General features: G+C 37.4%; 1 protein-coding gene across 1 annotated transcript in view; it reads left to right on the top strand.

The window, feature by feature from the left end:
• IRAG2 (inositol 1,4,5-triphosphate receptor associated 2) overlaps window positions 1–16,865 on the top strand; it is a 120,350-nt gene that overhangs the window by 3,303 nt on the left and 100,182 nt on the right. The window contains 1 exon segment of the mRNA XM_077870694.1: window positions 5,826–5,936. Coding sequence (XP_077726820.1) covers window positions 5,826–5,936 — 111 coding nt within the window.

Below are 16,865 nucleotides of genomic sequence, written 5' to 3'. Positions count from 1 at the left end.
ACTAAATTTGTAGATTGCATTGGGTAGTATGGATATTTTTACAATATTAACTCATAATCCATGAGGATGGTATATCTTCCCATTTATTGGTGGTATTTTTAATTTCTTTTGTCAAGTCTTATAGTTTTCAGACTACAGGTATGTCACCTCTTTGGTTAAATTTATTCCTAGTGATTTTATTTTTCCTGATACAATTGTAAATTGGATTGTTAATATCTCTTTCTGCTATTTTGCTATTGGTGTATAGAAATGCAACAGAGGGGTGCCTAGTTAACATCTCAGTTGGTTAACATCTATCTACCTTCAGCTCAGGTCAATCACGATCCTGAGATCAAGCCCCACATTGGGCTCCCTGCTTGGTGGGGAGCCTGCTTCTCCCTCTCTCTCTGCCTGCACTCCCCCTGTATGTGCTTTCTCTCTTTGTCAAATAAATAAAATAGAATCCTACAAAAAAAAAAAAAAAGAAATGCAACAGATTTCTGTATGTTGATTTTTGTATCCTGAGACTTTACTGAATTCATTTATACGTCTAAGAGTTTTTGCTGTAGTCTTTAGGATTTTCTATATATAGTATGATGTCATCTGGAAATAGTGACAGTTTTACTTCTTTACCAATCTGGATGACTTTAATTTCTTTTTTTATCTGATGGCTGTGGCTAGGACTTCCTGTACTATGTTGAATAAAAGTGGTAAGAGTGAATATCATTGTCCTGTTCCTCATCTTAGAGGAAAAGCTCTCAGTTGTTCATCGTTGACTATGATAGTTGTAGGTTTTTCATATAAGGTCTTTATTTTGCAATATGTTCCCTCTAAGCCTACTTTGTTGAGTTTTTTATTATCATGAATGGATGTTGTACTTTGTCACATGCTTTTCCTGCATCTATTGAAATAATCATATGGTTTTTATCTTTCTTTTTGTTAATGTGTCACATAGATTGATTGATGCATATAGAATAATCCTTGCATCCATGAAATAAATCCCACTTGGATTGTGGTGAATGATCCTTTTAATGTACTATTAAGTTCAATTTGCTAATATTTTGTTGAGGATTTTTGTATCTATGTTCATCAGAAATATTTGTCTGATTTTAGTGTTAGGGTAATGCAGGGCTTGTAGAATGAACTGGAAGCTTTCCCTTCTCCTCTAATCTTTGGAATAGTTTAATAATAGATATCAGCTCTTCTTTAAATGTTTGGTAGAATTCAACTGTGAAGCCATCTGCTCCTAGACTTTTGTTTGTTGGGAGTTTTTGATTACTGGTTCAATTTCATTACTAGTAAGTGGTCTGTTCAGATTTTTCTTTCTTCCTGATTCAGTTTTGGGAGATTGTATGTTTCTATGAATTGATCTATTTTTTTCTAGGTTGTCCAATTTGTTGGTATACAACACTTTGTAGTAGTTTCTTATAATCCTTTGTATTTCTGTGATGTTGGTTTTAACTTCTGTTTCATTTCTCTTTTTTTTAAGATTTATTTATTCACGAGAGATACACAAAGAGAGGCAGAGACATAGGCAGAGGGAGAAGCAGGCTCCCTGAGGGGAGCCGGAAGTGGGACTGCATCCCAGGACTTCAGCATCATGCCCTGAGCCAAAGGCAGATGCTCAACTACTGAGCCACCCAGGTGTCCCTTCTGTTTCATTTCTGATCTTATCTAGTCCTCTCTCTCTCTCTCTTTTTTTTTATAAGTCTGACTAAAAGTTTGTCGATTTTGTTTATATTCTCAAAGAATCCAGCTCTTAGCTTCATTGATCTTTTCTATTGTGGGTTTTTTTGTTTGTTTGTTTCCATTTCATTTATTTTCCTTCTTCTATTTCCTTTCTTCTAACTTTGGACTTTGCCTTTTCTTTTTCTAATTCCTTTAGATGTATAGTTAGATTGTTTGATAGTTTTGATTCTTGAAGTAGGCCTGTATTGCTAAACACTTCCATCTGAGAACTGTTTTTACTAAGTCCCAAAGATTCTGAACCAACAAACATTTTATGTTTCTGATTTCATTTGTCTCCAGATACTCCCTGATTTCCTCTTTGACTTCCTCATTGACCCATAGTTGTGTAGTAGCATGTTGTTTAGCCTCCAGGTGTTTGTGTTTTTTCTGTTTTTTTTTTTTTCCTTGTAGTTTTCTAGTTTCATAGCACTGTGGTTGAAAAAGATGCTTGATATTATACACAGTCTTCTTAAAATTTACTGGTATTTATTTTGTGGCCTACTGAGATCTATTTTGGAAAATATTCCATGTGCGCTTTAATGTATATTTTCTTTTTTGTCTAAGTATTGCTACCCCAGGCTTTTTTTCCCATTTGCATGAAATATCTTTTTCCATTTCCATCCTTTCATTTTCAGTCTTTATGATTTTAGATGTGAAGTGGGTCTCTTGTAAACAGCATATAGATGAGTCTTGTTTTTTTTATCCAGTCACCCTGTGTCTTTTGATTGGAGCATTTAATCCATTTACATTTAAAGTAACTATTGATAGGTATGTACTTATTGCCATTGTGTTAATCATTTTCTGTTTTTGTAGTTATTCTCTTTCCTTTCTCCTACTCTTACTCTCATGTTAAATGTTTGTAAGTCCTATTCTCTAGTGTTGGACTTCTTTTTATTTTTTCTGTATCTACTACAGGTTTTTGGTTTGTGGTTACTGTGAAGTTCATATGTAACATCTATGTATATAGTCATCTGTTAAGTTGATGGTCACTGAAGTTCAAACACATTCTGAAAGAACTAGAGTTTTACTCCCCACTTCTACATTTTATGTATATGATGTCATATTTTATATTTTATTATTTTGTGTATCCCTTCACTAATTTTTATAGGTATAATTGATTTTTACCACTTTGTCTTTTAACCTTTATACTAGCCTTATAAGTGATTGATCTAGTATTTTTACTGTATGTTTGCTTTTACCAGTGAAAATTTTTCCTTTTATAATTTTCTTATATCTAGTTATGACCTTTTCTTTTTTCACTTAAAGAAATCCCTTTAACATTTCTTGTAGGGCTGGCTTATAGTGATGAACTCCTTTAACTTTTGTTTGTCTGGAAACTTTTTCAATTCTAAATGATGACCTTGCCATGTAGAGTATACTTGGATGTATGTGAATATTATTATGCTTGATGTTTTCCAGGAACTTACTTAACCTGTCCTCATTTTTTAAAGTTCTTTTCTTTCTTTTTTTTCTGTTCAATTTAGTTTCTTTTCACTATCTTGTCTTCCAGATCACTTAATCTATTCTCCTACATCATCAAATCTGCTATTGATTCCCTCAAATGTATTTTTTCATATCAGTTATTGTATTCAGTTCTGGACGGTCCTTTTTTTAATATTTTCTATCTCTTTGTTGAGGTTATCTCTGAATCTATCAAGGCTGGTGAACATCTAATGACTGTTTCTTTGAACTCTTTATCAGGTAGATTGCTTAATTCCATTTTGTTTAGCTCTTTTTTTTCTGGGGTTTTGTCTTTTTCATGCAGTTCATATTCCTCTGTCCCTTCATTTTGTCTGACTCTATTCCTTACTATATATTAGGTAGGTCAGCTATCTTCTTGTCTTGAAAGTAGTGGTCTTATATAGAACATGTCCTGTGGGCCTGGTAGCAATCCCTTCCCAGTCAGCAAAACCAAGTGCTCCAGATATGTCCCTTGTGTGAACTATGTGTGCACTCCCCTTGTGACTGGGTCATGACTGCTACTGGTCCTCTGGGGCAGGGCCAGCCCTTAGTCCAGCTGTCTACAAAGATTGACTACAGGGCTTGCCCCCAGCACAGCTGAATGGAAGGCCTGGCTTCTGCCACTGCTGGTGGGCAGAGTTAGCTCTCAGGCTGGCTGTCTATAATGTCTAACCTTGACTGCTGCAGGTACCCTGAGGGGCATTGTTTGCATGTGGTGCAGCTGAGTGAGAGGCCTAGCTTCAGTATCTGTAGGGAAACTGGTAGATGTGGTTAAATCCCTGGTGCAGCTAAATGGGAGGCTATTGAGATTGTTGTGGTGGATTGGGCTAGCTCCTGGAAAGGCTGAATGGTTGCCTTACTATAACTACTGTCAGTAAGCTGGTAGATGCAGCCAGCTCCACCACTCCCTGGGAGCAGAAGTAGTTCTGGAGAGGCCCTAGTCCTGGACAGGGCAGAAGTAGTTGCTCTGGAGAGACACAGGTTCCAAATGAGACTGCCCACCCTCTGCACCCCACACTCCAGAGTGGTGGGTCAGGAGCCGACTAGAGAGGCACCTACTGGGGCAGTTCTGCATGAGAATACCTACATGTGCCAAGTGGTGCTATCGAGGTAGATGTAGAGTGTCAGAATCCATATCTGCAAGTGTCAGATGAGGTAAGCTGAAGGAGTGTACCTCATTCCAGAGAAAGCTCCTGTAGATCCCTGCCCCACTGACACATGTCCTAAAATTAGTAGTCTCTTTCATGTATATCCCAAGAACTTTTCAAACTGCTGAGTCTTGGGCCAACTGATGCAGTGCACTGGCCCTTCAAGAGCAGAGATTCCATTTCTTGTAGTCCTCTATGTCACAGTTAAGCCCTGCTGAATTTCAAAGCCAGATGTGATAGGGGCTTGTTTTCACCACACAGGTCCTCAGGGCCCAGGGTGCCTGATTTGGAGCTTGATCTCCTGGCTTCTCAGGGAGAACCTCCACATCTGTGATATAGTTCCTCATTGTGGGTTGCTACCACACTGAGGCTTTGGTTGTCTACTGTGTCTCTCCTCTCTTACCCTTCTCAGTGGGACTTCTCTTTATCCTTTTAGCTGTGGAAGATCTCTGCCAGTATCAGGTTATTAACAATAACATAAATACTGGATTAATGCATATTTTCTATATTATAGGTAACATATATTTTTCCAATAAAATAATCCAGAGAAAAGAAAATGTTATTAAGGATATCATAAGGAAGAGAAAATACATTTATAGTGATGTACCATGTCTGTTTTTTAAAAACTATGTATAAATAGACCCATGCAGTTCAAACCCACATTGTTCAAGGGTCAGCTGTAATTGTTGCCTTGGTGTGTCTGTGGGAGGAAGTGAGCTAGGATCCTGCTCTGCCACCTTTCAGCAAGACTCACCCTTTTTTTCTCTTAAAAGAAAATCTTACATGTGAAATGTAAGTATTCTCTATATGTTTTTAATTAAAAACATGATAGAAATTCCAGACTGTATTTATAATCATTATCATTGGTATTTGTTTACTCACCTGGAAACAAATTTTCTCTAAAGCAAAAACTACAATTTTAACTGTGTGTGTGTGTGTGTGTGTGTGTGTGTGTGTGTGTGTGTGTAGAAGTAAAACATGTAGGACAGTGTAGGCTCCATTGTAATGCCAATAGATAGGCCAGAGGAGAATATTGATTTCACAGGCCAATTTCAATTCAAATGTTGTGAACTCTGTTTAGAGGATTACTCATAGAGTCCTATACATGATGGGCACTGAAAAGCAAAACAATGTAAGATGATATTTCTTCTGTATAGCTAATTATTCTGTTTCCTCTACTTTTTAAAAAATATTTTTGTTGTGTTGTACTAGTTTTTTATTTTTTTATTTTTTACTAGTTACTTTTTCATAGAATGCTTTTAATTTAATAAGGCAAAAACTCCTTTCCTTCTCTTTCATCTCTCTTTTATTCTACTTTAACAAAACATAAATTAAAAGGAAAAATGAATAATAGACTTTCAAGACAAAATTTTTGTTTGGTCTTTTCATGTCAAGTAATAGGTATTATGGGCTGCTATTGAAATATGTCTCTTTTGTTAAAATTAAAACAAAATAAATTAGCAATTGTAGCACAGAAAGCACCTAGATTTACAAAATTTCTTCTAATAGGATGGAAACTAGGAAACTATAATGTCAAAGAAGATGTAACCTACAGCACTAGCAGGACCTGTGAGGAGTTACTCACAAGTATTTTTCATGCATGTGACACAGAATGTAGAGGTAAGTTGAAAATTATCTGCTGAAACGTTCTCATCAAGTCATGTGTACTTTCTATTGTGAGCAAAAGGGAAGTAGTTTATGCGTGGTGCTCTATGTGGTTGTGTTTACATACCTGATGGATGCAACCTAATTTGGGAGTAAGAATGGCTGTTTAGGCATTAGTTATTTTTTTATAATTTCTTTATACCTGTTTTGCCTATTTTACCAATGTTTTGAATAATTTTTTTGAGCTTATCAACTGATTTTCCAGCTTCAATCATTGGAACTACTTACATATCATCAGTGATTCCTCACAAGAAATATACATCTCAAATTTATAAAACCACTTAAAAAATTAGCTCAAAATTGTTAATTTTAGGGCGCCTGGGTGTCTCAGTGGTTGAGCATCTGCCTTAGGCCCAGGTTGTGATCTCAGGGTCCTGGGATTGAGTTCTCCCTCTGCCTATGTCTCTGCCTCTCTCTGTGTCTCTCATGAATACATGAATAAAATTATTTAAAAATTTGTTAATTTTAGAGTATGTAATAGTTACTATTCTTACAAGATTTAAAGTCACTCCCAAACATAGCCAATGAGAGAACTGACAACCTGCATATCCCAGGCAGGCAGAAAGCCAAGCCACATTCTTAAGTGATGCAAGCAGGCCGAGTCCCAGAACCCAGGGGAGGGACCCACAAGACCAGCCAAGAGGGTCCTTGGCTTCGTGCAGAACAGGAATCAAGTATGAGCCAGAGAAAGTGAAAATAGAGTTTTTTGAATAGAGTAAGTGATAGACAGATAATAGCAGAGTATCTGGGACGCTCAGAAAGGGGGGAAAAATGAGTCTCATCATTGCTAGAGGTTTATATTAGGAGAGTCTAGGGTACTTGTTCCTCCAGGAATCTAGGGTAGGTAGGATCCAGTCAAGGCAAATGGCAGGTGAACAATAGGTGTTATTCCATAAATTACTGAAAATAAGGTTATTGGGGCCAGCATCAGCTGAGGTTTGTTTGAAACTAATGTTCTGGAACATGTTTAGGATCTGGCTCTTCTTAAGTGTTATCTGGTGTTTGGGGTCTTGGCCAAAACTCAGTGATTAACTTTCTTGCGTCCACCTGTTGCAGAGTCATTAGGCCACCAATCCAGAAAGAATTCTGGAGATGTTTTATGGTACAACTTAGCTTATTTAAGTCACATGAGGACAGGCCCCGTGGGCAGAAAGAGCTGTATGAAGCTGGTGATTGGTTATGCTTAGTGCTCAAAGGGGAAGAAATATGCAAAGGGTATTAACTCATAAATGTTTTCAAAAAATTTCTGTTCATAAAACTACTTTTTTTCCCATAAAACTACTTTTGCAAGATTTCTCTCATGCTTATCATTCAGCTTGATATTAACTATTGGTGAGAAGTGAAGGCAGTCATGAGACCCTTTAAGAATGTAGCAACCACCATGTATTTGATCCTTATCAAAACTATGCAGGCTATAGTCAGCCTTCTGGGCTAAAGGCAAACATTTTTCTGCTTCTATCCTTCATCATCCCTTGAAATGGAAACATAGCTTCTTTGGCTTGTTCAGAGGCAGAATATGGAACATGAGTGAATAGGGTGTAGCAGAAAAATAGCAGAGATGGAGCCTTTCTAAAATGAAGTTGCTTCAAGCTTTCCTACTTCATTGGGACATAAAAGGAGACAAACAAGAAAGAAAGAGTTACTTCTAAGAGATAAGGGATCAATAACCAATGGGTCTGGATTTGGGAAAGAAGGAACACTGAATTTTTATTTCCATCTTTTGATTGTACTGAGGAAACAATCTATTTACAAAAACTCTCGAGGATCCTCCCTGGATTTAGGAAAATCTTTAACTAAGACCCTTAGTTCAGACTTTGACCAAGGAGTGAAAGATGCCTGATGAGGATCTCTGGTAGCTCTGAATGGTCTTATTTTGTTTTATTTTTTTTAAAGATTTTATTTATCCATTCATAGAGACACAGAGAGAGAGGCAGAGACACAGGCAGAGGGAGAAGCAGGCTCCATGCAGGGAGCCCGACGTGGGACTTGATCCAGGGTCTCCAGGATCACACCCGGGGCTGCAGGGGGTGGTAAACCACTGCGCCACCAGGGCTGCCCTGAATGGTCTTATTTTAAAATATAACTGTTTAATAGTCTCTTTAGAGTGGAAAGAAAATTCAGACAGAGGATAACTAGGATGAATGCTCAAAGGAAAGAGGTGAGCAGTAGGAGTTACATCAGTCTTATAGTCTTATTGTAGGTACATTGTCTCTTTTTCATTAGCTTTTTTGTAATGAATCTTTCAGTGGAATTCCTTTGGAATTTCAAAACCTTTTGGAGGCTTCTGCATGGCAGTTGAAACAGGTACCCCATTCTGTTTCATTTCAGAGCCTTTGCTTTCAAGTGCACTTCTTAAATGATCTTACCTAATTGGAACGTTCCCCATATGGCCATTGTATTTCCAGGTTGTAATACCCTTGAGGGCTGGGAGCAGTTTGGTAGGACCCTAGCTGAAAAGGGAGTTAACCCACATTTCTGTTCAGCCATATCTACCTGCAGAGGAAGTGCAACTTACATTTCGGTCTGGCCTTATTTTGACCTGGCCTTAACCTGACAGTTACCAAGCCAAGTTCCACAGGACACAAAACAAGCTTAGTGAGATTTTGTTGTTTTTTCTAGATATCTGAAATTTCTGGAACTATAGTTCATAGACACAAAATGAGCAGGTGTGCAGAAAGGTAATGTGTGTGACTCTTTAGAATTTGTCTTGTTTGCTAACTGCTAGGATATTGAAAAAACAAACAAACAAAAAAAAACAAAAACAAAAAAAACAAAGAATCCACTTACCTAAGACTGTGGGTTTCTCAGCCAGACTAATACCTAAAAGGGATGCGCTACAGGGTTAGGGTCTGTGTGTGTTTTATAGCGTACCTTGTTGCATGGAAATTTCCTTGCAGTTGGTGGGTGACCTAATGTCAATCTAACCCATTCTGTGACCAACTTATCCTGTCAGGGGGTTCTTCTTGAGGTGGCTAGTACTCTAACAGCCTTTAAATGCTCAGCCTATGCCTACCATTTTTTGCAGCTTTTTGGCCTCTGAGATCCTTGCTCCTTTACACAAAATAAGGCAAATAAACACATGCAATTTCATATATCAGAAGTAACCAAGAGATGTTACTGTGTCCTGGCCACAAGAAGGCCCTATGTGTACCACCAACAGTTCCTGTGGAAACTTGAAGTTTTCCACTATGGGAATTGTGGTCTGAGAGGCCAGGGGCTTGGCTCCAGGCAGGCCCTCCTGCCGGCTCAACGAAACTCTGGGCAGAACCACCAGCTCCACGGGGCTCTGGGCACATCTGCTAGGTCAACTGTACTTGGGGCATTATTGTCTGCCAGCACAAGCTGACCTACCATAGAAAGGAAAGCTAATTAGATAGAGAGCTCAAACACAACAGATAAGAGGTCAGAATTGAGAGGAATTTGCCCACAGCTCTCGGAAATGACAAGAAAAACAGTGAACTCACAGGGTTCACGGGTACCATGGTTGTGTTTCATCATCCCCAAATGCTGCTGGAAGTTCACTTTGGATCCTTTACTGCCACCAAATCTATTAAAAAACAAAATTCAACCGAGTAAATTTGAAGGTCTAATTGGCTTTTTAAAATGATTTGTGAATCGGTTGGCATCTCATCTAGCAGGTAGGAAGGAATTCAGAGATGTATAAAATAGAAAGTTTTTATAAGGAGAGTGGGAAAGGATTGTTCTAGGCAAGATGGCTTTCACTTAGGGGGACTAGTGGGGAGGATTTGGAAGGGAATGGGGTGGAGGATGGTGATGTCTTACCATGCAGACTATACCTCTTCTTCCTTTAGGGCATAGAGAGGGCCCATGAAGCAGATTCACTGGTACCCACCAGAAAACTCCCCACTGCCCAGTTGAGACTACATTTCTGGGGAGATTGAAACCGCAGTTAGATAAGGTATTGAACTCTGGTTTGGGACTTGGCCTACGTGACACCAATTTGGGCCTGTGGTTTTCTTTTTAATAAGGCCTATTATTCAGACTTTCATTCACTAGTTTTAGCATCTATGATATAGTGCTTTATAATAAAATATTTGTTTTTTTGTCCCATTTCTGTCTCTGAGCTCCTATTCTTTATAAGGTGGTGCAAATGGTGATATTCTATCATCCCTTCCTAATTTATCAGCTGGAATAATTGATAAAAGGAAACTCTACCTTGCTTCATCAGCTATCTGGTTGTCTAGGTCTTCTTAGAGGAAAAGCAGGATAAAAGCTTCTCCTGATCACTCAAGAGTAGGGTGTGGATATTGTGCCTCCTTACCCCCATGTATTTCCTATAAATAAGGACATTTGCTTGCCTGACTACGGAGCAATGATCAAAATCGGGATATTTAACATTACTGCAATACTATGATTTTTTTTCAAAGGTCTATGTTCAAATATTCTCATTTGTCCCAATCATACCTTACAGCTTTTTTTGTTTTGTTTTGTTTTGTTTTGTTTCCCAATCCAGGACCCATACCTTCTATTTAGTAGTCACAGCTCTTCAGTTTCCTTCCATCTGGAAAGTTGCTCACTTGTCTTCTGTGACCTTGAAATTTTTGAAGAATATAGGCCAGTTACTTTGTAGAATGTCTGATATTTTCCTTGATTTTTCAAATTCTACATTTTCACAGACACATTACAGAAATGATGTACTTTTCTTAGTACAATATATCAGGATTTTAAAACTTGATCACTTGATGTGTAGTGTCTGCCAAATTTCTCCATTGCAAAGTTACTATTGTTCCTTTGTAATTAATAAATAACTTAGGGGAAGACACTTTGAGTCTATATAAATAATCCATTTCTCATCAGACTTTCATTCACTAGTTTTAGCATCTATGATATTGTGCTTTATAATAACATATTTGGTTTTTGTCCCATTTCTGTCTCTGAGCTCCTACAACCTTAGGAATTTCCTAAATGATGAGAGCAATAAACGTGCCTTGTTATGTTAATGAGGTGACTTTTGGGCCCCACCTAAGGGGGGGGGGAGCTGGTTGCTAGAGGAGACAACCATAGGGTTAGAAGTTTGGAACTTCAAGCCATTCTTTCCTGACCTGATGATGAGAGAGAGCCTGTATATTGAATTTAGTCATCAATGGCCAATGATTTAATCAGTCTTCATTAAAACTTTAATAAAACCTCCATAAAAACCCAGAAGGAGAGGGTTTGGAGAGCATCCAAGTTGGTGAACATGTAAGATTTGGAGAGAGTGGTATACCAAGGAGAGGCTGGAAGCTCTGTGCCTTTTCCCCATATCTTGAATTGTACATCTATTCCATCTGGGAGTTTCTGAGTTATATCCTGTTATAATTGAGGATCTAGTAAGCACAATGTTTCTCTGAGTTTCGTGAGCCATTCTAGCAAACTCAAGGAAGGGGTCATGGGAACATCCAATCAATTAGCAGGTCAGTCAGAGTATCCTAGACTTGGGATTGGCACCTGAAGGTTGTAGGGCTGGGTCCTATGTGATCTGACACTATCACTAGACAGCGTCGGAACTGAGTTGAATTGTAACACACCCAGCTGGTGTTTAAGAATTGCTTGGATGTGTCTGGGGGAAAAAAATCTACACATTAGAATTTGTGATTAGAAACATAGCATCCATTGATGCTAAATCAATTACTATAATTGTTACCAAATAGAAGTATTTTTTATCGCCATTTATTCTTTCTATATTTCTTGTCAATCTACTTGAGCATTTCATTACGTCCTGGTAACAGTCAGATGTCCCAGGTACTAATACTTTTAACCTGTCCTCATTATTTTTAAGAGCTTCCTTATTTTCCCTGGTATTGTAAAAGTCTCTAGGCTTGTCTTGTACATTTCCTGCTCCAACCTTGGAATCATCTATTTCTTTAAGTATCCATGGCTCTTTTTCATGGGAAATAATAGAGACCACAATCTGGAGGCAAGGGATTGCTGTTATTTTATGGGCCTTTTCAATAGTCAGATTTTGGAAGTACTTAAATTGTTTGAAGATAAAATACATTATGAGTTCAGCAAATTTCTTCCAATGCAAATTTAGTACTATAGGGGTTTTACTTATCTCTTCTGTATCTGTATTTCCTCTCTTATCCATAGAAAATCCTGGTCCTCAATGACACCAATATAAATGTTCATTTGTTTTATTCTTCAATATATATACAATACTTTTAGAATAATAATACCCAAACTACTTGTATTATTTCTCTTTGCTAAATTACCACCAGCTTGGTGGCTTACAACAATACACATTTATTACCCCATATCTTCTATGGACCAGGAGTCCATGCACATCATAACTGGGTCCTCTGCTAAGGAAGTCACAAAGCTGCAAAGTTGGCCAGAGCAGCTGTGTCATCTGTGGCTTAACAGGGAACTGACCTGCTTTTGGCAACAGAATTCAGTTGCTTGTGGTTATAGGACAACACAGTTTCAGATTCTTGCTGTCAGCTGGAGGTATCCTTCAGCTTCTTACCAGTTGGGCCTCTTAGCATAGGAAGCCCATAATATGGTATCTTGCTTCTTTAAAGCCAGATACTGTATGATCTTATGTACCTTAATCATATAATCACATACATGTATATCCCATCACCTTTGTAATGTTCTACTGGTTAGAAGCAAGACACAGGTCATGCCCACATCCAAGGGGAGGGAACTATTCAGGGATATAAACAACAGGAGGCAGGGATCATAAGGAACACTTTGGATTCTGTGTACCTCACTACCACAGTATGATTGCTAAAAATGGCTTAAGATTTTTTGGGTCATTCTTTTTTTCTTAAGATCTATATATATAACATGTTACCTAAGGGAACTATAGGAATGTTTCCAGACTTGTTTTTATAATCTGCTTTTTCTCATTTAGTAATTTTGAGTGTTCATCTGTGTCCACAAATTTTTTTTCATATACCTTTTGGAGGATGTATCATATTTTACTTAACCAATCTGTCTCAATTGGCTATTATTTTTCTCTATTATAAATAGCATCATAATGAATATTCTTGCAGCAAAACATTTCCATGCACCTTTAATTACATTGTAGGATGAATGGTGCTAATTTATTCCCAGAAAGCTTCTCTGCTTGGACCAGATTTAAGGAACTATTTCCCTGAAGAAAATAAGGAAGCTTCACTAAAGGAAGATATTAATCAGAGTGCTTCAGAGAAACTGAACCAATACTCTCTCTGTGTGTGTATGTGTTTTTAGATAGATGGATTAATTATAAGGAATTGGCTGACGTGATTATGGAGGCAGGCAAGTCCCAAGATCTGCTTGGTAATCAGCAAGCTAGAGACCTAAGGAGCTAATAACCATTTAGTTCCAGTCTGAGTCCAAAGCTTCTCCAAGGAGAACCAGGAAAGCTGATGATAGAGTTCCTGTCCAAAGGCTGATTCAAGACCAAAGAAGAGCTGATGGCTCTGTTTGAGCCCAAAGGCAGGAAGAAAGCTGATGTCCCAGTTCAAAGGCAGCCAGGTGGGAAGAATTCTCTTATTTAGAGAGAGCCCACCTTTTTGTTCTACTCAGACTTATCTTTATTAGGAAGGACAATCTGCATTAGTTAGTCTACCAATTTAAATGTTCATCTCATCTAAAAATACCTTCACGGAAACATCCAGAATAACACTTGACCAAATATTTGGACATCCCATGGCCCAGCCAAGTTGACACAGAAAAATCCATGACAGGAAGCCTTTTTAGTTTGAGATATGTGATAGAGGGCTTAGAGTTTTAGTGGAGGAAAATACGATAAAGATATTCTTTTTGGCTTTACAACTCTTTTCGATTCTACTACAAATAAAAAAAATAAAAATCATCTTTCTAAATGTCTTAAGTTTTTCTCTTCTCAATACCTCCTAACACTGCCAAATGACATTTGCCATTGAATTAATACAGATCTTCTTTGACCTATGATGGGGTTACATCCTAACAAATCCATTGTAAATCGAAAATACTCTAAATTAAAAATGCATTTAATACACTTAACCTACCAAACATCATGGCTTAGTCTAACCTACTTTAAGTGCACAAAACACTTGCATTAGCCTAAAATTGGGCAAAATCATCTCACACAAAGCCCATTTTATAATAAAGTATTGAATATCTCATGTAATGAATATTGTACCAAAGGTGAAAAACAGAAGAGTTGTATGGGTACAAAATGATTGTAAGTGTATTGGTTGTTTACCTTTGTGTTTGCATAGCTGATTGGGAGCTGTGGCTCACTGCTACTGTCTAGGATCAAGAAAGTGTCATAGCCAGGGAAAAGATCAAAATTCAAAATTTGAAGTACAATTTCACTGAATACGTATCACTTTACAACCATTGTAAAATCAGAAATCAAACCATTGTAAGTTTGGGGACTTGCTATACTCTCTCTACAGTTTTCATTCTCCTTTATGACTGCTCATTCCCCTAAACTTCTTTAAAAAAAAAAAAAAAAAAAGATTTACTTATTCATGAGAGACACAGAGAGAGAGGCAGAAACATAGCCAGAGGGAGAAGCAGGCTCCATGCAGGAAGCCCGATGTGGGACTCGATCCCGGGAATCTGGGATCACACCCTGAGCCAAAGGCAGATGCTCAACCCCTGAGCCACCCAGGTGTCCCATAGACTTCTGTTCTTATAGTCTATATTTACCTTCTTGAGGGAAGAATCTTCATCCCTGCATCCACCTTGTCCCCAGAGCAAATTATCTCAAGGCAGACTTCAGTTAGAATAAAAGAGATGTCTTTTGCTTAAATAAGATGGGTGTGTGGATTGCTAATTTAATTTCTGAATAAGATAGTAGGACTGACTATATCTAAGAATGAACCCCCCCCCCCCACACACACACACCAGTTTATCCAAAACAGATTTTAAAAAGTACTTACTTGAGACTGAAATTTTATCTGGGGTAGAGGGGAAACTACTTTCATTAAATGCCTTTGTTTTTTTTCCCTCCATTTTTATATTTGACTAATAATACTTTTTTTGTGCATGGAGAAAAATATCTATGCGGTATTATTATTTTTTTAACTTTATTTTTGATGTACAGTTGACACACAATGTTACATTAGTTTCAGGTGTGCAACATAGTGGTTCAACAAATCTACATCATGCTATGCTCACCCCAAGTGTAGCTACTGTCACCATACCACACTATTACAATACTACTGATTATATTCCCTATATTGTGCATCTTGTCCCCATAGATTTTTTTCTTTTTTAAAAAATATTTTATTTCTTTGCTTACTTAGTGAGTAGGGGGAGGGGGGAGGCAGAGGGAGAGAGATAATCTCAAGCAGACTCCACACTGAGCATGGAGCCTGATGTGGGGCTTGATCTCATTTCCCTGAGATCATGACCTGAGCCAAGATCAAGAATTAGATGCTTCGCCGACTGAGCCACCCAGACACCCCTCCCCATGACTTTTTCTGCAACTGTGAGCCTATATCTGCCACTCCTTTTCACTTCTTTTAGCCATCCCCCCCACCTCTTCCTCTCTGGCAGCAATCAGTATGTTCTCTATATTTATAGGTCTGTTTGTGCTTTTTTGTTGGTTTACTTATTGTTTTGTTGTTTAAAATTCTACATATAAGTGAAATCATATGGTATTTGTCTCTGTTTGATCTAATTTCACTTGACGCAATACCCTCCATGTTGTCACCAATGGCAAGATCTCATCCTTTTTTAAGGCTGAGTAATATTCCATGTATATATAATGCATTTTTAATTTTTAAGTATAGATAATGCATTTTAAAATGCAAACTCATTCCTGTGTGTGTGTGTGTGTGTACACACACATCTTCTTTATCCATTCCTCAATCAGTGGATACTGTATCTTGGTTATTGTAAATAATGCAGCAATAAACATAGGGGTGCATATATCTTTTCAAATTAGTGTTTTTGTATTCTTTGAGTAAATCCTCAGTAGTGGAATTACTAGATCATATGCTAATTCTATTTTTAACTTTTTGTGGAAACTTCATACTGTTTTCCAGAATGGCTGCACAGTTAGCATTCCCACCAACATGAGGAACATGAAGATTCCTTTTTCCTTTTTCTCCACATCCTTGTCAACACTTGTTTCTTGCGTTTTTTATTTTAGCTATTCTTTCAAGTGTCAGGTGATATCTCATTGTAGTTTTGATTTACATTTCTCTGAAAATGTGTGATGTTGAACATCTTTTCGTATGTCTGTTGGCCATTCTTGGATGTCTTCTCTGAAGAAATATCTGTGTATGTCTTCTGCCTCTTTTTTAATTGATTATTTGTATTGTGTGTGTGTTTAATTGTATAAATTTTTTATGTAATTTGGACATGAACCCTTTATCAGATATGTTACTTGCAAATGTCTTCTCCCATTTTGAAGTTTGCCTTTAAGTTTTGTTTATTTTTTTCCTTCATTGTGCAGGTACTGTTTATTTCGATGTAATCCCAATAATTTATCTTAGCTTTTGTTTCCTTTGCCTCAGGAATCATACCTAGAAAAATGTCGCTACAGTTTGTGTCAGAGAAATTACTGCCTGTGCTCTCTTCTAGAATTTTTATGGTTTCAGGTCTCATATTTAGGTCTTTTTTTTTTAAATGCAAATTCATTCCTATGTTTATTTTCATTTTCTGTTGTAATTTACAGTATCTGCTGTTGATTCTTTAGTTTTCACATTCATGTGAACTCTCTTAATATTGACTGCTGTACAAAGAAATTATACTTGTCAGTATTTGTAGGATCCTACAATAATGCAGCTTTTTATACAATAGAAGCCTAAATTATATTTTTGAATCATAAACACATGGCAAATCAAGCATATTTTATGAAATATAATGATGCAAGCAAATAATGTAGATCAACATAATTCTTTTTTCCCTGTCTTTTCTACAAATGTCAGGCAAGGGGCATGACTTAAAATATTC

The sequence above is a fragment of the Canis aureus genome, chromosome 25 (assembly GCF_053574225.1).
Source record: "Canis aureus isolate CA01 chromosome 25, VMU_Caureus_v.1.0, whole genome shotgun sequence".
Lineage (NCBI taxonomy): Eukaryota > Metazoa > Chordata > Mammalia > Carnivora > Canidae > Canis > Canis aureus.
Note: the sequence above shows the minus strand (reverse complement) of the source record. Positions and strands in the feature narration are given on the sequence as shown.